The sequence below is a fragment of the Podarcis erhardii genome, assembly GCF_964252035.2.
Source record: "Podarcis erhardii genome assembly, chromosome: 17".
Classification (NCBI taxonomy): domain Eukaryota; kingdom Metazoa; phylum Chordata; class Lepidosauria; order Squamata; family Lacertidae; genus Podarcis; species Podarcis erhardii.
The window spans coordinates 1426552-1442686 of record NC_138515.1 but is presented as its reverse complement, the minus strand read 5'-3'; the positions used below and the strand labels follow the sequence as shown (position 1 = coordinate 1442686).

At 53.7% G+C, this 16135-nt stretch overlaps 1 protein-coding gene across 2 annotated transcripts in view; it reads right to left on the bottom strand.

Moving 5' to 3' along the window:
* Window positions 1–1147: 1147 nt before the first annotated feature.
* SYN1 (synapsin I) overlaps window positions 1148–16135 on the bottom strand; it is a 122347-nt gene continuing 107359 nt past the window's right edge. Inside the window, exons 9-13 of one of the 2 annotated variants that reach the window (XM_081844614.1) lie at window positions 10258–10360; window positions 8405–8554; window positions 4087–4150; window positions 3099–3780; window positions 1148–1334 (exon numbers count right to left, since the gene is read on the bottom strand). In XM_081844614.1, coding sequence (XP_081700740.1) covers window positions 1199–1334; window positions 3099–3780; window positions 4087–4150; window positions 8405–8554; window positions 10258–10360 — 1135 coding nt within the window. In that variant the 3' untranslated portion in view covers window positions 1148–1198. The remainder of the gene's footprint in view (window positions 1335–3098; window positions 3781–4086; window positions 4151–8404; window positions 8555–10257; window positions 10361–16135) is intronic. The other variant, XM_081844615.1, reaches the window with a different exon arrangement.

The following is a 16135-nucleotide window of genomic DNA, read 5'->3' as shown; positions in this document are numbered from 1 at the left end:
GGCAGCAAGTGGACCTCAAACCACAACAGTCATGGGAACACTGCAATTAGGGGTAGAGAGGGGTAGGTAGGTAAACCGGGTTTAAGGCTTGCCAAGTATACTGTTCCCAAGGGGAGGAAGGTGGGGGGAGGCTGCCAATCGCTAAGGGGTCTGTGTGAAAGGGGGGGGGGGATCTGTAGCCGAGGTGGTGGTGGTTGGCAGCTGGGGAAGCTACCAAGAGGGACACTGGGTGGGTTGGAGGGGAGCGCATTGGCGCTAGGTTGGCTTATTCACAAACAGCAACACAAACACCTTTGTGGCCACAAACACAGACATGGCCCAGGAGGGGTCCCCTCCCTCGTGCTATGTACAGAGATCCCCGGAGACCCCTCTCCTCTCCTCTGGGGACGCCCCCGCCCCCACCAGCATCAGGGCTAGGAGAAGAGAGCCGGGCAGAGTTTGCATATTCATGTTAGAAGAGACGTGGACTTGAGAAATCTCCAGCCTTGGGTTCGAGGAGGACTCCAAGGAATGCAGGCAGGGAGATGCGCACTGCCAGGGGGTGTGCTGGGAAGCATTAATTGTGGGGGTGGGCTCCTCTTCATGGGGAGGAGGCAGCAAAGCATACGGAGAATTGGTTTGATGAAACAGGGAGCTGGGACAAATTGGGTTTGGGTGGGGGGTTCATTGGCAATTTTTTTTATCGGAGGCTCCCTCTGCAGGAAAGTGGAGCTCTTGAAATTGATTTAGGGTGGGGTGGGAAAATATTTCAGAATCCAGCTTTGCAGACGATAGACTTGTGAGATGTATAGAATTATTTTCAAAAATGACTCCACAGTCTGACGCATCACTGGACACACAAAGCCCTGCCATTCATTTGGCCCCGATCCATTCTGGCAGGTATGGTGACCTGTCAGGCTGGCTTTCCAGCCAGAGACGTACCCAGGGGTCTGCCAGTTTGGCTCCTGCCATGGGCGCTACTTCGGAGCGGCCAGGAGCTCCCCCCTCACCTGCGCCAGGGAGCCAGGCGCCCCTCGCTGGCTCCCCCCAGCCCCCCCCCCCGATTCTCCCTGGCCCAAGACGGACAAATGGCAGGGGCTTGTGCGTCCCTTGCGGCTCCTGCGGGGGAGGGTGGGGGGCTGCAGGAACGAGGAAGGGGAGAGGGGGGCAGGGGGCGCGCGGGGGGGGGCCGGGGTCCCAGCGTGGAGGGGGGAGTCTCTCAGTCGGAGAAGAGGCTGGCGAAGCTCTGTCGGAGGCTGCGGATGCTCTCAGCTCGCACTTCGTCCTGACTAAGGCTCCCCCGCGGCACCGGCGCCTCTGCAAGGGGGAAGGTATTGGTCAGAGACTGGGATTTGCTACGGGGCAGCGAGGGAGGGGTGGGGGGGCAGGAAAGAGGGGAGGGGGGAAGGGGGAGGAGAGGCGGAGAGATGAGAAACACACTATTAATATCAGGCCAGGCAAGAGAAACTTGCGTCTTCAAGAAATGCCGGGTGGGGGGTGAGGGGCAGGGAGAGAGACAGAGGGGGGGGTGCGTTTGGGAAGCATCCCCCCCTCCTTCCTGGGAGAGTGAAGGAAACAAGCACCGCGCGCTGAAGGAGGCACGTGGGGGGGGGGGGGAATGCAGTTCTCTGCGCCCCCCACACCTCCCGCCCCCCCTCGAAACTACAAGGGCCAAGGACGGCATGTCCAGCAGGGGGAAGCAGAGAGCAGGGAATGGCCTCCGGCTCCGCGATACGGAGCAGTCCTTCGAGGGAGGTGAATTCTCAGGCGCATCCCTCTAATTCGGGTGCAAGGTTTCTCCAGGTCAAGGTGCGTGTTTTTTTGCAGCTTTTCCAATTTCAAGTAGAACCTGTTGCCTTCAGAAACGTGAGAGGAAGCCCCAGGCCTGCTGGCTTTGTTAAGGGATGCACTAGATGTGCAAGGAAACATTTTTGGCAGGAAGTCAGGCTGGAGGGGGTGGAGAGGTGGGGTGTCCCCTGAAACCCCAAGTGCTCAGCTCTCTGGGTTTGTCTGCTGCCCTGGTCCCAGCAGCCTCTTCACCCTCTTTTATCTTTTGTGATCCCTGGGGTCAAGTAACAGTCGGATTATGTGATGACACCACGGGCATACCCCCCAGGATTTATTGGGGCGGGGGCAGAACTGAGTTATCTGTGACACAATTGGTCAGTTAAGTATTTTTATTTATTTGCTTGATTTAGGGGGGACAGCTGCCCCCCCAGCTAGGCCCATGGATGGCACCACACAGCCAATCAAATTTAGCTATTGTCATTACAAAGCCAGGGCAGTACTTCCCTCACTCTGAACAGGCAAACACTTTCACCTTAGTTCGGGTGGAGGGCTGGAGGCGTCCTTTTCACATGCAGCTCAAGTGTTCATGAAAAGCACCCACCTACCCTGGTTTTAGCTTAACCTAATGCAAACACCACAGCTTAAAACTCCATCAGGCCTGAGCTATGCACTTGGCTTTCTAAAGTTGATTTTCAGAAGCAAAATCTGAAATTCAACATGGACAATGTTAATTCTGAAATGTCACATTTTGAACAAATCATTATTTGAAAGCAGTGTTGCTCTTTAGCAGGGTGATTACATGAACAGGGGAACCCAGTAACTCAGTTCTGTTTCAGGGGTGTGATGGCTTTCCACCTGGAGCTTCCTTGCTCTCACTGATAGCAAAGGAAAGCTTGGAGAAATGCTGTTCCCAGGAGCCCTGGAGGCTTGTGAGAGGGTAGCTGGGAAGGGCTTCCTGTGGGCAAGTGAGCTTTCATTCCCAGCCCCACCCCCCCGCCACTCCATTCTCTCTCATCTTTGTGCAAGTCCCTCCCTCCACCCAGGAATTTCAGATTCATTGGTAAGAGGGCAAAAGCAGAAACTATTCTGCAGCTATATGCAAATGCACTTACTTTGCATAGCTCATTCTGCACGGCATTAGGGTGGCATCAAGGTGTACACAGCTCTGTTGAGGCCCCATAACACCTGAGAAGCTGTCCCCCCCCCAGCATCCTGCCAAGTCACCACACCCAGCTGCCCCCCAGCTAAGCCGGCAACACAGGCAAGGAGCCATGACTGCTTCCAGCTGCCCCTCCCGCCCTCCCCAAGGAGCCCCGGAGTCCACCGCTTACTTCAGCTGGGGCTGGGGGGGAGGCAGGTCTTGGCTGGGTTTCTGGGCCACTTGTGGTTTGCCTTGACTTGGTGGAGGGCGGCCGCCTTGCTGCCCGGGGCCCCCGGGGCCCTGCCCCTGAGTGCTAGGCCTTGGCTGCTGGGTTGTGGGAGGTGCTGGGCGCTGCTGCTGTGCTCCTGCCCCTGGAGGGCGCTGCTGAGGTGGGCCCCCCTGGCTGCCCTGCCGCGGATGTTGCCGTGGTTGACCTCCAGCCGCTGGGGGGCGCTGTTGTGGCGGCTGCTGCTGCTGCTGCTGTGGCCCTGGGGGCCCCCCGGAGGTTGCCTTGGGTGGGCCTGCTCCCCCAGGCCGCTGCTGCTGCTGCTGCTGCTGCTGAGGGGACCCTTGTTGCCATGGCTGCTGCCCGCCTCCGCTGGGGCTCGGACCCCTCTGGGGCTGGGGGGACTGTGGTGCGGACGGCGGGCCCTGCTGGCGAGGCTGCTGGGCCCCCGGGCCAGGCTGGCGTTGCCCCGCCGGGCGCTGCTGTGCCTGCGTCGGAGGCTGGTGGGTGGTGGGGCTGGGCAGGCGCTGGCCCATTGGGGGGCCCCCTGGCTGAGGGGAGAGGCCCGAGAGCTGCTGGCCTTGCGGGGGAGGGCGCTGCTGAGAAGGAGGGCGCTGAGAGCCCGGAGGCGGGTGCTGCGGGCCTCCTGGCAGGAGAGAGAAGGAGAGAGAAGAAACCTGTCACGACTGAAATGGGTCCTCAGAAATCCCAACCCAGTGATTACGCACACACAGAAGGCTTCTGGTAAGGAGAGCCCACAACTTCCCAAGTGAAGCAGACTCCCTGGGGAGGTGGTGGGTTCTTGCAGGGGGTTGGATGAGACGACCCCCGGGGTCCCTCCAGCTCTACGATTCTAGGATTCTAAGCCTCTCCCCCAGCTCCAGACTTATGAGCCCTTCTGCACCCTCGTGTGAGCCCCAGTTCCCTGGCCTTCTTGATGTTGGGTCCTTACCCTGTGGCGGGGGTCTCTGCTGGGCTGGAGGGCCTTGTCGCTGCCCAGCTGGAGCTGGCTGAGCCTGAGGACAGAACCAAAGTGAAAGATTAATGGCAGGGAATGGTCAGAACCACATTCCCATCTTCTTCTCTCAGAGGCTGGACGTTTCCATACCTTCTGGCCCAGCTGGTGCCATTCTCCATGTGTATTTCGCCAATCATCACCTGCCCAACAGAGGCAAGCTTCTCAAGCAGGGCTGGAGGAGCCTGATGGCCTCCCAACATTGTGAAGGTGACAGCTCCCACCACTGCCACTGTGGTCTTAGTCTTGTTCCTGGCTGTGAATCCTTCCCTAGCATGCCCATGGGGCTGCTCACGCCCAGCACCGCCTGGGGATGCCCACCTGACCAAGCTCACCAAGAGAAGAGACATGGGCAGGTGGGTCCCATGGGACTTCTGCTCCATTGGATCTCTTGGGTAGGCCCCCATCAGCAAGTGGAGCAGAACACAGAACATCCCATAATCAGGGAAAGAGCCAAGGGAGACACCTTTCCCCTCTCTCTTGTTTTTGTAAAATACGAAGAAGCTGCTCTTCTATGGAGTCAGAACAGCCGCTGCCCAGAATGGTGCCACAGCACTGCCCTTTGCCTGCCCAACGTTGTTGGGACTACACCTCCCAGTGCCCTTGAACCCTGGCCACGCTGGCTGATGCTGTGCAACATCTGGAGAGCACCAAGTTGGGAAATACTAAGGTGGAGCAACTATCTACTTGTTGGTCACAAAGTGTGGAGGAGAGTCAGAGAGGAAGATGTGGTTTTCTCCACTTCTCCTAATAGCAGAACTTAAGGCACTCCACTGAGCCTGAGGGGCCACATGGCTCAGCCAGCAGGGGCGCCGACTTATAAAAAATATTGGGGGGGCCCATACCGGGGTCCTGCCCCGGGAAGTTTTCTAAATTTTAGATGAAAATTAGTGAGTTTTAAAGTTTTTTTAAAAGTATTTTAGAGTCATATGATCAACATTAGAACCCCGAAAACTCGACTCTCTATAACTCCACACTCCGGGAAACTCGACAAGCCTGAAACACTTTTTGGCTTTGAAAAAAGAAACAAAACATAAACACGCACGGTATTTTCGTAAAAAGCTAATTTAATTTACAGTAACAATTATGCTTATAGACTATTACAGAGCAGTGAATATATAGCTCTGAAAAGATTGAAATGATATTTAAATAAATCCTAAACTATCATTAAAAGAATAAAACATAAAATATTGCTGTCGCACAGTAATAGCACTTTGATTAATAAGTGAAATAGCTAATTTAAGCTTACTTTGAATAAGGCTGAGGGTTCATTAAATAAAAATAATATCTCAAAGTTAATGCTTTAATACAGTTAATAAAGTTAATACAGTATGCCTAATACTGTATGTAAATACTGTAATACTGTATGTAAATAACGGGCTTTAATTGGGTCTTACACTCTAAAAATATTTAAGTATTTGAAAATAACAATTACAGTACTATAGTAATATAGAAATACAGTACTAAACTAGTACTAATATTTCGAAACTGAAAATTTAACATTCTGTATGTATTTAATTCTCTATTTTATAAAGATTTTCAATATCTGACAGTGAGTTTGGAGTAGCCCAATGCAAAAATCCTGAGGATCCATGTGGATCCATGCTTTGTAACCACGTTTTTGCACCACTGTGACCCTAGGCAACAGTGGGTGCGTGATTTTTTTGGTGCAAGATGTAGCCATGGACATGCTATGTGATCTGATGGTGAATTTGGGGTGACCCAATGCAAAAATCCTGAGGATCCATGTGGATCCGTGCTTTGTAACCACGTTTTTGCACCACTGTGACCCTAGGCAACAGTGGGTGCGTGATTTTTTTGGTGCAGGCTGTAGCCATGGACATGCTATGTTATCTGATGGTGAATTTGGGGTGACCCAGTGCAAAGATCCTGTGGATCCATGCTTTGTAACCACGTTTTTGCACCATTGCAGCTCCAGGCAACAGTGGGTGCGTGATTTTTTTGGTACAGACTGTAGCCATGGACATCTAATGTGATCTGATGGTGAATTTGGGGTGACCCAATGCAAAAATCCTGAGGATCCATGTGGATCCGTGCTTTGTCACCACGTTTTAAATGGGGAGGGAAGGAAAAACACAGAAGGGACAAGAAGCACAAGAGGGGTGTGCGGAGAAGCAGCTGGCTAAGAATGCAGGGAAGGAGTTTAACGGGGTGGGGGGGAGGAAAGGAAGGCAAAAGTCCCGGTCCCCCCAAGCCAGCCCTCTCTCTCTCTCTCCCACCTGCGAGTCCCTAGAGCACGGAGAGGAGGAGGTGGTGGGCTGGAGCCGGCACGCAGTGTGACTAGGAAATAATTAGAAGGAAGGACTCGATCCTTTCCTTAACCCTCTGCTTGCCAGGAGGGCAGGGGATTCCCTGCTCTTTGTTGAGTTTGAGCAAACGCAGCAACAGAAGCGGGTGGGCAGTAAGACCCTGAGGCAGAATGCAGGAAAGCAGCAGCTTCCGCCTTCCCTCCGCCCGACTGCCCGATCTTATTTTTGCCTGATTTTTGCCTATTTTTGCCCCTGCGCTCCGGAGTCAGCTCCAGGGACCACACATTCGCTCAATAACACGCACAGACATTTCCCCTTACTTTTTAGGAGAAAAAATCTGCGTGTTATAGAGCGAAATTTAAGGTAATAATTTTTTTAAATTATTGGGGGGGCTGAGCCCCCCCAAACGAATTTTTGAGGGGGCTCGGGCCCCCTCAGGCCCCATGGAGTCGGCGCCTATGTCAGCCAGGGAAGGGTTTACAGCAGGAATGGAAGAACCAGGTGCTCTCCAGTTGTGAAGACCACAACTGCCTCGTCCCCAACCATTGGGCATGAAGACTGGGGCCGAGAAGAGCTAGAGACCATCAGCATCTGGTGGTGTCCACGCCAGCGCCCCCATCCTGCAGCCAAGCAGTGCTTCTCAGCTACTTGAGTCCCCCTCACTCAATAGGGTGACAAAGGTTGTGTACACACCTAACCTTTGAAAAGCACAGGGCTTCTGTTTCTTCACATAGCACTTTTGAACACAGCAGTTTGCAGTTGTGCACTCCTGTGTGTGATAACGTTATCTAAAGCAACAGTGACTTCCATGTTGTCTGCACACAAAGGTGGGCATATTTCTAACTAGTGTGCAACAGTGCGCTCTATTCCCCTCCTCTTGTTTAGTGTTTCCACACAGCTTGTTTTTTCAAACCAAAACCAACAAACACCCAGTCTTTTGAAAGCGTTGCTTTCCTGATGCACCGAGGATATTTTTCAGTATACAGAGGCAGATAAGTTTACCACTTCCTGCTTTGCCTATTTCATTCATAGACAAGTTAAACATGGTGCGGGGAGCTGCGCAGCCCTCCAGCATCAGTAGTTCTGTCCCAGCTGGAGGCGCCCTGAGAAAGCGCTCTCTCTGGGTGGGCTTACATAGGCAGGAAGCGCTTGAGAAGTGCATTCTTGGCGCAAAGCAAAATAGCGGGAGAATGGGGTGACGAAGGGATGATGTGTACAGCACCCCCCAAAGGCACCTGCATTGAGTGCCAAATGCACATGCTCATGCTGTGTGTGTGCAGACACCCAATGACTAGCTGAGAGGACTTGAAGAGGCAAACAGGTTTGCCAGTAGCAAGGAGCCACCGTGCATTGACAGAACCTCTGGAGGTAGCTAGGAGCTCTGGATACCAGGTGCTGGGGATGCTGCTTCTGACTCCCCTTGTAAGCTTCCCCGAGGCATCTGGCTGTCCAAGGCTGGAATCAGGACACTGGGCCAGGTGGACTCTTGGTCAGATCCAGCAGGACAGTTTGTGACTGTGAATGTCAGCTCTGACTGGCAACGCGTCTCTGGGGTCTCCATATCCTGAGCGCCACGTCATCTTGACCCAGCAACCTTTTGACTTGGGAAGATGTCAGGGGCCTTGCAAGCAGTGGCACATGCACTGGGCTGTTCCATGGAGCTACAACACAGAGACCCCAGGCCAGAGCCCCAAGGTAACCACAGCCATGAGTGAACACACACTTCCGCACAGTCCCCTGCTCTGCCATCTCTCTGCCTATGGTCCCTTCTCCTTTGCCTTTGAGGAAGTGATGAATAATCATTACATATATGGACACACACAGTTGTGGTGATGAGGTGAAAGCTGCAATCCTATCCCCACTTCACCTAAAAGCAACTCTGCAGAAGTTCATGAAAGTTACTTCTGGTAAGAGATGCCTGGGGATTGTGCAGTGAAAGCCTCATCTCGGGGAGCGTAAAGGGGAAGAGAAAGGAGGTGCAATACCTGGGCATGTTGTCCTGAGGCCGAGCGCACAGGCGAGGGCACAGGTGTGCGAGGGATGGCCTGTGCCATGCGTGTCAGCACCAGCTCCACTATCAGGTGCTTGTCTTCATCCTGGTGGTCTCCAATTAACGGCATGGAGGATCCCACAACCTGAGATAAGAAGGAGAAAGAGCAGGTGGTGATCTCCTTTCCCAAATCAGGCTGAGTGGGGAAGCAGGAGGGTCTTTTGCAAAAGGTCAGGGGTGGGGAACCTGGATCCCTCCAGGCATTGCTGGACTACAACTCCCATCATTCCTCACCATGGGCCATGTTGGGTTGGAGCTGATGGGATCTGGAGTCCAATAGTACAGGCTCCCCACCCCTGTTTTAAATTAGTTATGTAAGATACACCCAGCACACAGACAATGGGGTTTCCTAAGGCTCAAAGCCAAACATGTAGATGGAGACAATCAGGAAATAAGAAATACAGCCAGGCTTAGCATGTCAAATACAGCCAGGCTTAGCATGGCACAGTAGCAAAGAGGCTGTGCTGAAAACAAAAGGTTCCCAGTTCAAATCATGCATCTGAGGGGGCCTTGCCACACACACACTATCCCTCCCTCCAAGTCTGGAGATCGTGATGATAAGCCACATTACAGGATATTTGAGGAAAGGATTACTGAGAAAATATGTATAAAAGCGCTAAGCAGTAGTATTAACAGAACCGCATGAGGCAACGGGTGGTGACTCAAAAATGCAGCCTGATCCAGGAAGCCAAGAAGTCGCTGGCTGGGATCCACTGTGGCTCCGCTGACTTTTAGCACTTTGTCGCCTTTAGAGGGCGCAAGTGTCCCCCCCACCCCGAAGGCACATGGGTAAGGCAGTGTGGGGCAGAGTGAGGGACACACCACCTCTTGTCATTCTCAAGGATGGATGCGGCTGCAATGGCATCCAATGGACTGGGCAGCTGAATGGATTTTCTCAATGTGCAGCAGAGCTCTCCAAAGCAGGGCAGCACATTAAGCACGGGTTTAACCACATGGGGTAAAAAACAAGACCTGCTACCTTCAATAGATTTAATCAGCAGATTAAAGAGCTCAAGCTTTCATTTGTGTGGTCCCATTTTATTCAATGAATGCATTTTTAATGTAAAACAAAATTTTGGGGGGCAGGCAGCAAATTAAGGACATCTTAGTCTATGGGGAGCTATTTTGGTTCTTGTGTGTTTATGCAATAGCAAATGAAGAACAAAAAAGGTCTTTCATTCTAAGAATGAATGGTAGTTTCAAACTGTGAGTAGTTAATATCTCCAAAACATGCATTTTAGGGGTTGCAGTTTTATCCCAGGCAACATCTGTGGAGCTCAGGCCAGGCTGCGTGGAGCCACCCTCCTTTAACTCACAACAACCTTATGATGTCTGGTAAAGGCAGGAATAGGCCTGAGGCCACAGCCAAGCTTCACAGCTGAGCAGGGATTTGGAGCAGGGCCTTTCAGCCGGCAGAGCACGAGGCTCTTCATCTCAGGGTCATGGGTTTGAGCCCCATGTTGGCCAAACAAATCCGGCACTGCAGGGGGTTGGACTAGATGACCCTCAGGGTCCCTCCCAACTCTACAATTCTATGATTCTATGGTCTGTGGCAGCCTATCCACAATGCCACCCTGGATCTCTGGTAAGGCCTACACACTAAAGGTCTGAAGTTCATTTGCGTTGGTTACAAATAACAGACAAAAGGTAGATTGCTCACTCAAAAGTCTTCAATTAATCAACAGGCTTCCTTTAAAAAGCAATTTGCAAGCTGATTCATATTTAGGGCAAGTGGGGGCGAGAACCATGCACAGGCAGGTGCAGGTGCCCATGTGCCCAGCGCCTCACCTCGATGATATGGTCCCGTCCATCCTTCCCATGCAGAGCCTCCACAGCACAGATGTCCAAACCACCAAAGATTTCTGAGCAAGTGTCCACCCACAGCTTGTACCTGTTGGTGAATCCGGGGGTCGGGGAGGGGAAGAGAGCAGCGGTGACTCTGAGCCCATGAGGGGGAGCAAGTGAGAGCCTCCGTCTCATTACCTTTAGCTCTGGCAATTTTTAGACAGGAAGCCCTCCTCTTTGCCAGACCCTGGATGTAATCCACTCCCCTTCAGTTCCCAGTCATTTTCGTTTTTAATATTATTTTATTTATGATTTTCATTTTGCAAAGAACAAATAAAGACAAAGATACAAATGATTATATATAGCATAATCCCCCTCTTTCTGCGGTTCCCTATGGTTATAATACTTATGCTGCATTTCCAAATTGAACCAAATTCTTCTTTATCCCATATACAGTGGTAACTCGGGTTACATACTGTCAGGGGCTCAGGAGCTGAGGCACAGGGAAGATGGGAGATGGAGAGCGAGGGGGAGGAATCCGAAGGGAGCGTAGGAGGGGACAGTGGTCTGAGGGATTCCATGAGCCTCTCCAGCGAATCGGAAGATTCACAGAAGGGAGCGCCAGTGGCCAGGGGCAGGGGGGTCCCAAGGGGAACGCCCCAGGAGCAAGGGGGCAGCAGGGACTCCCAGAGCAGTAGTTGGAAATCAGGACCAGCTTCCCCACCAGAGCAGAGTGGGGGAGGGAAGGGTCCCAGGCATCAGGGCCAGTGCTTTCCCCACCAGGGAGAGGAGACGAGGCAGAGTCTACCACGCCTCCCTCGGAGAGTCGGACAACGGAAGGGAGGTCAGATCCGGCCAGTGTCACGGAAGAGGGAAGCAGTGATAGAAGTAGTGTAACGGTTAGGAGAAAGGACACTGGGTTGGCGCGAGAAGCAAGTTCAAATGTACAGGAGCGCGGGACAGCAGAGAGTGAGGATTGGGAACCGGGTCCTAAAGCACGCCGGAGGCAGGGGGAGGAGCTAAGCGTCGGAAGAGTCCAGAAAGGGCAATGCCCCAGAGGGCAGGAGGACCCAGAGGAGAAGAGAGCAGCGCAGGAGGTGGAGCAGGGCTAGGATCTTAAACTGGTGTGGAAGGGGTGGAGACTCAGACGGGACTTCGCCGATCTAGAGTCTAGACGTAGGGCTGCATGCTCTGGCTTTGAAATGGAAATTAAACTTCAATAAAGACTTTTGTACATAACATCAGCCTGGCGTTGGTCCTCTGTGAGCTGGGACCTAGAGGCAGCTCTGACAGTAAGTCCCGTCTCAATAAAAACCTTGCAGCGTGAGTGGACACAGCGAGGGGCGAAGATTGGTGCTTCGCGAGCTCACGAAAGCAAGACAAGATGACTACCGAAGAACACATAACAGCCCTGCAAAACGCAGTGGCACAACTTAACGCGGAAATTCTAGCATCTAGGAAGAGGGAAGACGAAGCCGCTGTTGCCTGCAAAGATCTGCAAATCAGGTTGGAAATGTTGACTAAACAGGGGGCGCCGGGAACCAGACCAGAGGGGATTGGGCTGGGAAAGAGAGGAGGCAGCCTCGTGTCTCATTTCGATGGGAATCTGCAGCAGTATCCTAACTTCAGAGCAGATGTGATGTACGCGCTAGAGTTGCTGGAGAAGGACTTTAGAGATGAGCAGGAGAAAGTGGGTTTCATACTAACTCATCTCCACGGAGACGCTAAAGCGTGGCTGCGTAATCTGTGGCGAGATAAGGACCCAGCTCTCCAAGATGCAGAAGCCTTCCTTAAGGCGATGGACGCTTGTTTTTTATCAGCGATAGATGTGGATGTTGCCAGGAAAGAGATACATGGATTAAAACAAGGCAGAGCCACTGTGAGGCAATATCACTCCCGCTATTTTGCATTGGTCAACGCGCTGGGATGGGAAAAAGATTCAGCTGCCGTCAGGGACCTTTTCTGGGAGGGGTTGAATGGGGCTGTGAAAGACGAAATTGCAAGGGGGGAGAGACCCCAGAGCACTCAAGAAGTGGTCCAGAGGGCGCTGACGATTGGGGTGCGTCTGGAAGAACGTTCCTGGAGCAAAGACGAAGGACGTTGGGGACGCACGCCAGCAAGAGCACCTCCTCTCTTTCCCAGGGACACAGCGCGCGCTCAATCCATGCCTCCACTGGGAGGGGGAGAGGAGCCGATGGAGATAGGTGGTGCCAAGGCTCAGTCAGCAGCCAGAGCCCTAACGCCGGGAGCAGTCAAAACGAAGCCTCCTAGAGGGAACAGGAAGTGTTACATCTGCGACAGTGCTCAGCACATGGCGAAAGAGTGTCCCCAGAGGTTGCACAAGCACACTGCAGCCTGCGTGACAATTACAGAAGCAGTTCAGCAGCATGTACCACAGCAGGGAAACGACGGAGTCTGGCTGGAATCATAGGCACTGGGGCCCAGCCAGACGAGTCAGTGAAGCAGTCCCCAGAGATCTTACAGCCCACAGACCCTCTCCCACCCAAACCAGTGGTGCAGCTCACCGCAGCGCTCCAGCTTCCCAATGGCCTCACCATGGAAGTGCCTATTACCATTGACTCTGGCAGCAATGCAGACTTTATAGGAGTGGATTTCATCACGCAACATGGCATAGCACTCCTGCCTGCCACGATGCCCCTCAAAGTAGTGACAGTCGACGGCAGAGAGCTACTGGGGGGACAAGTGCTACAGCAAACGCCGCCAATGGTGATGCAAATTGGAAACCACCGCGAAGTCATCAGCTTCAATGTTACCCACCTGTCAGACACGCCCATAGTGTTGGGCATGAGTTGGCTGGACCGGCACAGTCCGGCATTAGCATGGTACCAGTGCCAATTGACTTTCAGCTCCTCCTACTGCGCAGCACACTGCATACTGCCCACCCAGGAAGATGAAGGGCCGGAAGATGGAACGCAGTTACACTTGGGCATGCTGCAAGCGGTACCCGACAAATACAGAGAGTTCTTGGAGGTCTTCTGCGAGAAGGAGGCGGACAAACTACCCCCCCACAGACCATACGATTGCAAGATTGACCTCCTGCCGGGGGCGACGCTGCCGACTGGAAAACTGTATTCCATGTCTGAAGATGAACTGCAGGAACTCAGGGAGTTCATAGACCTCAACTTGAAGCGGGGATTCATCCGAGAATCCAAAGCGGTGGGGGGCAGCCCCGTGTTTTTTGTGAAGAAAAAAGACACGCCCCAAAAGAGGCTTGTAGTTGATTACCGGGTCATAAACTCGAGGACGAAGCCCACGGCGTTCCCCATGCCCAAGATCGACGACCTGCTGGCGACGGTGTGGAAGGGTCGCATCTTCACCAAGTTGGATCTGCGAGGGGCGTACAACCTTATACGCATGAGGGAGGGCGACGAGTGGAAGATGGCCATGTTTACGCCTTTGGGCACCTACGAATACAGAGTTATGCCGTTTGGCTTGCAAAATGGCTCCCACTGTTTCCAAGCCTTCATGCATCATGTGTTGGCGGGGCTCCTCTACAAGAAGTGCGTCTGCTTCCTGGACGACATTCTGATCTTCTCGGAATCGCAGGAGGCTCACGAGAGAGATGTCAAGGAAGTCCTGCAGAGGCTACGGGAGCACAGACTTTACGCCAAACTGGAGAAGTGCCAGTTCGACATGACAGAGGTGGATTTCCTGGGCTACAAGCTGTCCGACAGGGGTCTCGCCATGGACAGCGCCAAGGTCCGCTCGGTGCTGGACTGGAAGAGCCCGCGCAATCGGAAGGAGGTCCAGAAGTTTGTCGGCTTCGCCAACTTTTATCACAAGTTTATCAAGGGTTTCGCGATGCAAACGGCGGCCATCACAGACACCCTCAGCTCCAAGAAGAAGAAGTTCATCTGGACGGAGCAGGCGGAGAAGTCCTTTCAGAAGCTCAAGCGACTCTTCGCATCCGAAGAACAACTGCTACATGTGAACCCCAGCAAACCCATGAGGGTTGAAACGGACGCCTCCGACAGAGCTGTGGGGGCAGTCCTGTTGCAGCAAGATCCGCAAGGAAACTTTCTACTCCAGGAAACTCAGCAAGTTGGAGCAGAACTACACCATCTGAGACAGGGAACTGCTGGCCATTCATGCAGCCTTCAAGGCATGGCGGCACTTCCTCATCGGAGCCAAACACACAGTGCAAGTTCGCACGGACCACAAGAACCTGGAGTACTGGCGTACGACGCGGTTCCTGAACCAGAGACACATCCGAAGGGCGGAGTTCTTTGCAGATTTCGACTTCAGAATAGAATACATCCCAGGAGACAGCAACATCATGGCGGATGCGCTATCCAGGAAGCCGCAGTATCTCGAGGCAGAGGCACCGGCGGCAGCCAAGCACATTTTCGCACCGAAAGCGTGGGCATGCGCCGCAGCCACGGTGGACCTGGACACAGTACGTTGTGCGCTGCAGACAGACTCCTTCGCACGATCCAAGATGGAGGAGGTGCGAAGCGGCACAGCGAAGGACGATGAGTTTCAGATACGCGACGGATTGCTTATCCGCAAAGGGGCCCTCTACGTGCCGGGAGACGACCTCCGCGCGAAGGTACAGCAGCAGTTACACGACGCACCCAGCGCTGGGCACTTCAGCAAAGAGAAGACGGTGGAATTAGTAGCCAGAGACTTTTGGTGGCCCAAGATGAGGGGAGAAGTCGAGGATTACGTCAAGAGGTGCGACACATGCCAAAGAGCCAAACCAGTACACAGGCCGCCGGCGGGATTGCTGGAACCGCTACAGACGCCCCTTGAGCCGTGGGAGAAAGTGGCCCTGGACTTCGTCACAGATCTGCCCAGCTCGCGAGGCAAGACAGCCGTACTCGTGGTAGTGGACTTGTTCACCAAGATGGCCCACTTCATTCCTTGCGCGAAGGTGGCCACAGCGGAACAGACAGCCAAGATGTTCATAGACCACGTGTTCAAGGTGCATGGCCTACCACGGTCTATCCTGTCCGACCGGGGGCGCCAGTTCATCTCGAGTTTCTGGCAGAAGCTGATGGGCATCCTGAACGTCAAGGTCAACCTATCGTCGGCGAGACACCCGCAGACCAACGGACAAGCGGAGAGGGTCAACGCCATCATGCAGCAGTACCTGAGATGCTACGCGAACCAGCAGCCCTCGACCTGGGTGGACTATCTACCGCTGGCTGAGTTTGCCTACAACAACACGAAGCACGTGTCCACGGGGGTGACACCGTTTTTCGCCAACAATGGGCGGCATCCCAGAACCTTCCCGGGGTTAGAGAAAGTGGGGGAGGGGGAGCCGCAGGGAGCTGAGGACTGGGCGGCGGAGTTACAGGAGGTCCACGAACAGCTCCGAAGGCAGTTGGAGCTAGCTAAACACGCTTACAAAATGCAGGCAGACCGACACAGGAGAGTTGGTGAGGACATACGGGTGGGGGACTGGGTCTGGTTAGCAGCCCAGGCAGTGCCGGCCAGATCGTTAGCTAAGAAGAAGCTCGGTCACAAGCAGCTAGGGCCTTACCAAGTCGAGGCACAGATCAACCCAGTGGCCTTCCGGTTGACACTCCCGGAAGGATCCAGAATGCACCCGGTCTTTCATAGATCGGTGCTCACGCCTTATAAGGCACCTCACAGGTTCCAAGCACCAGGGACAGCTCCTAGCCCGCTCAGAGGCTCTCCCACAAGGGGGGGCCGCCGAGGGAGGAGCCGCTCAACGAGGTCACGGAGATCTTGGACTCGAGATGGGGGGAAGAGGGGGTTGAATATCTACTAGCCAGGGAAGGTACCCCGGCCAGCGCCAACAACTGGGTACCGTACTATGCGGTGGAGGAGCACTACCTCAAAGACGAGTTCCACGCACTGTACCCACACAGGCCCATGCCGGCGGATTATTTCG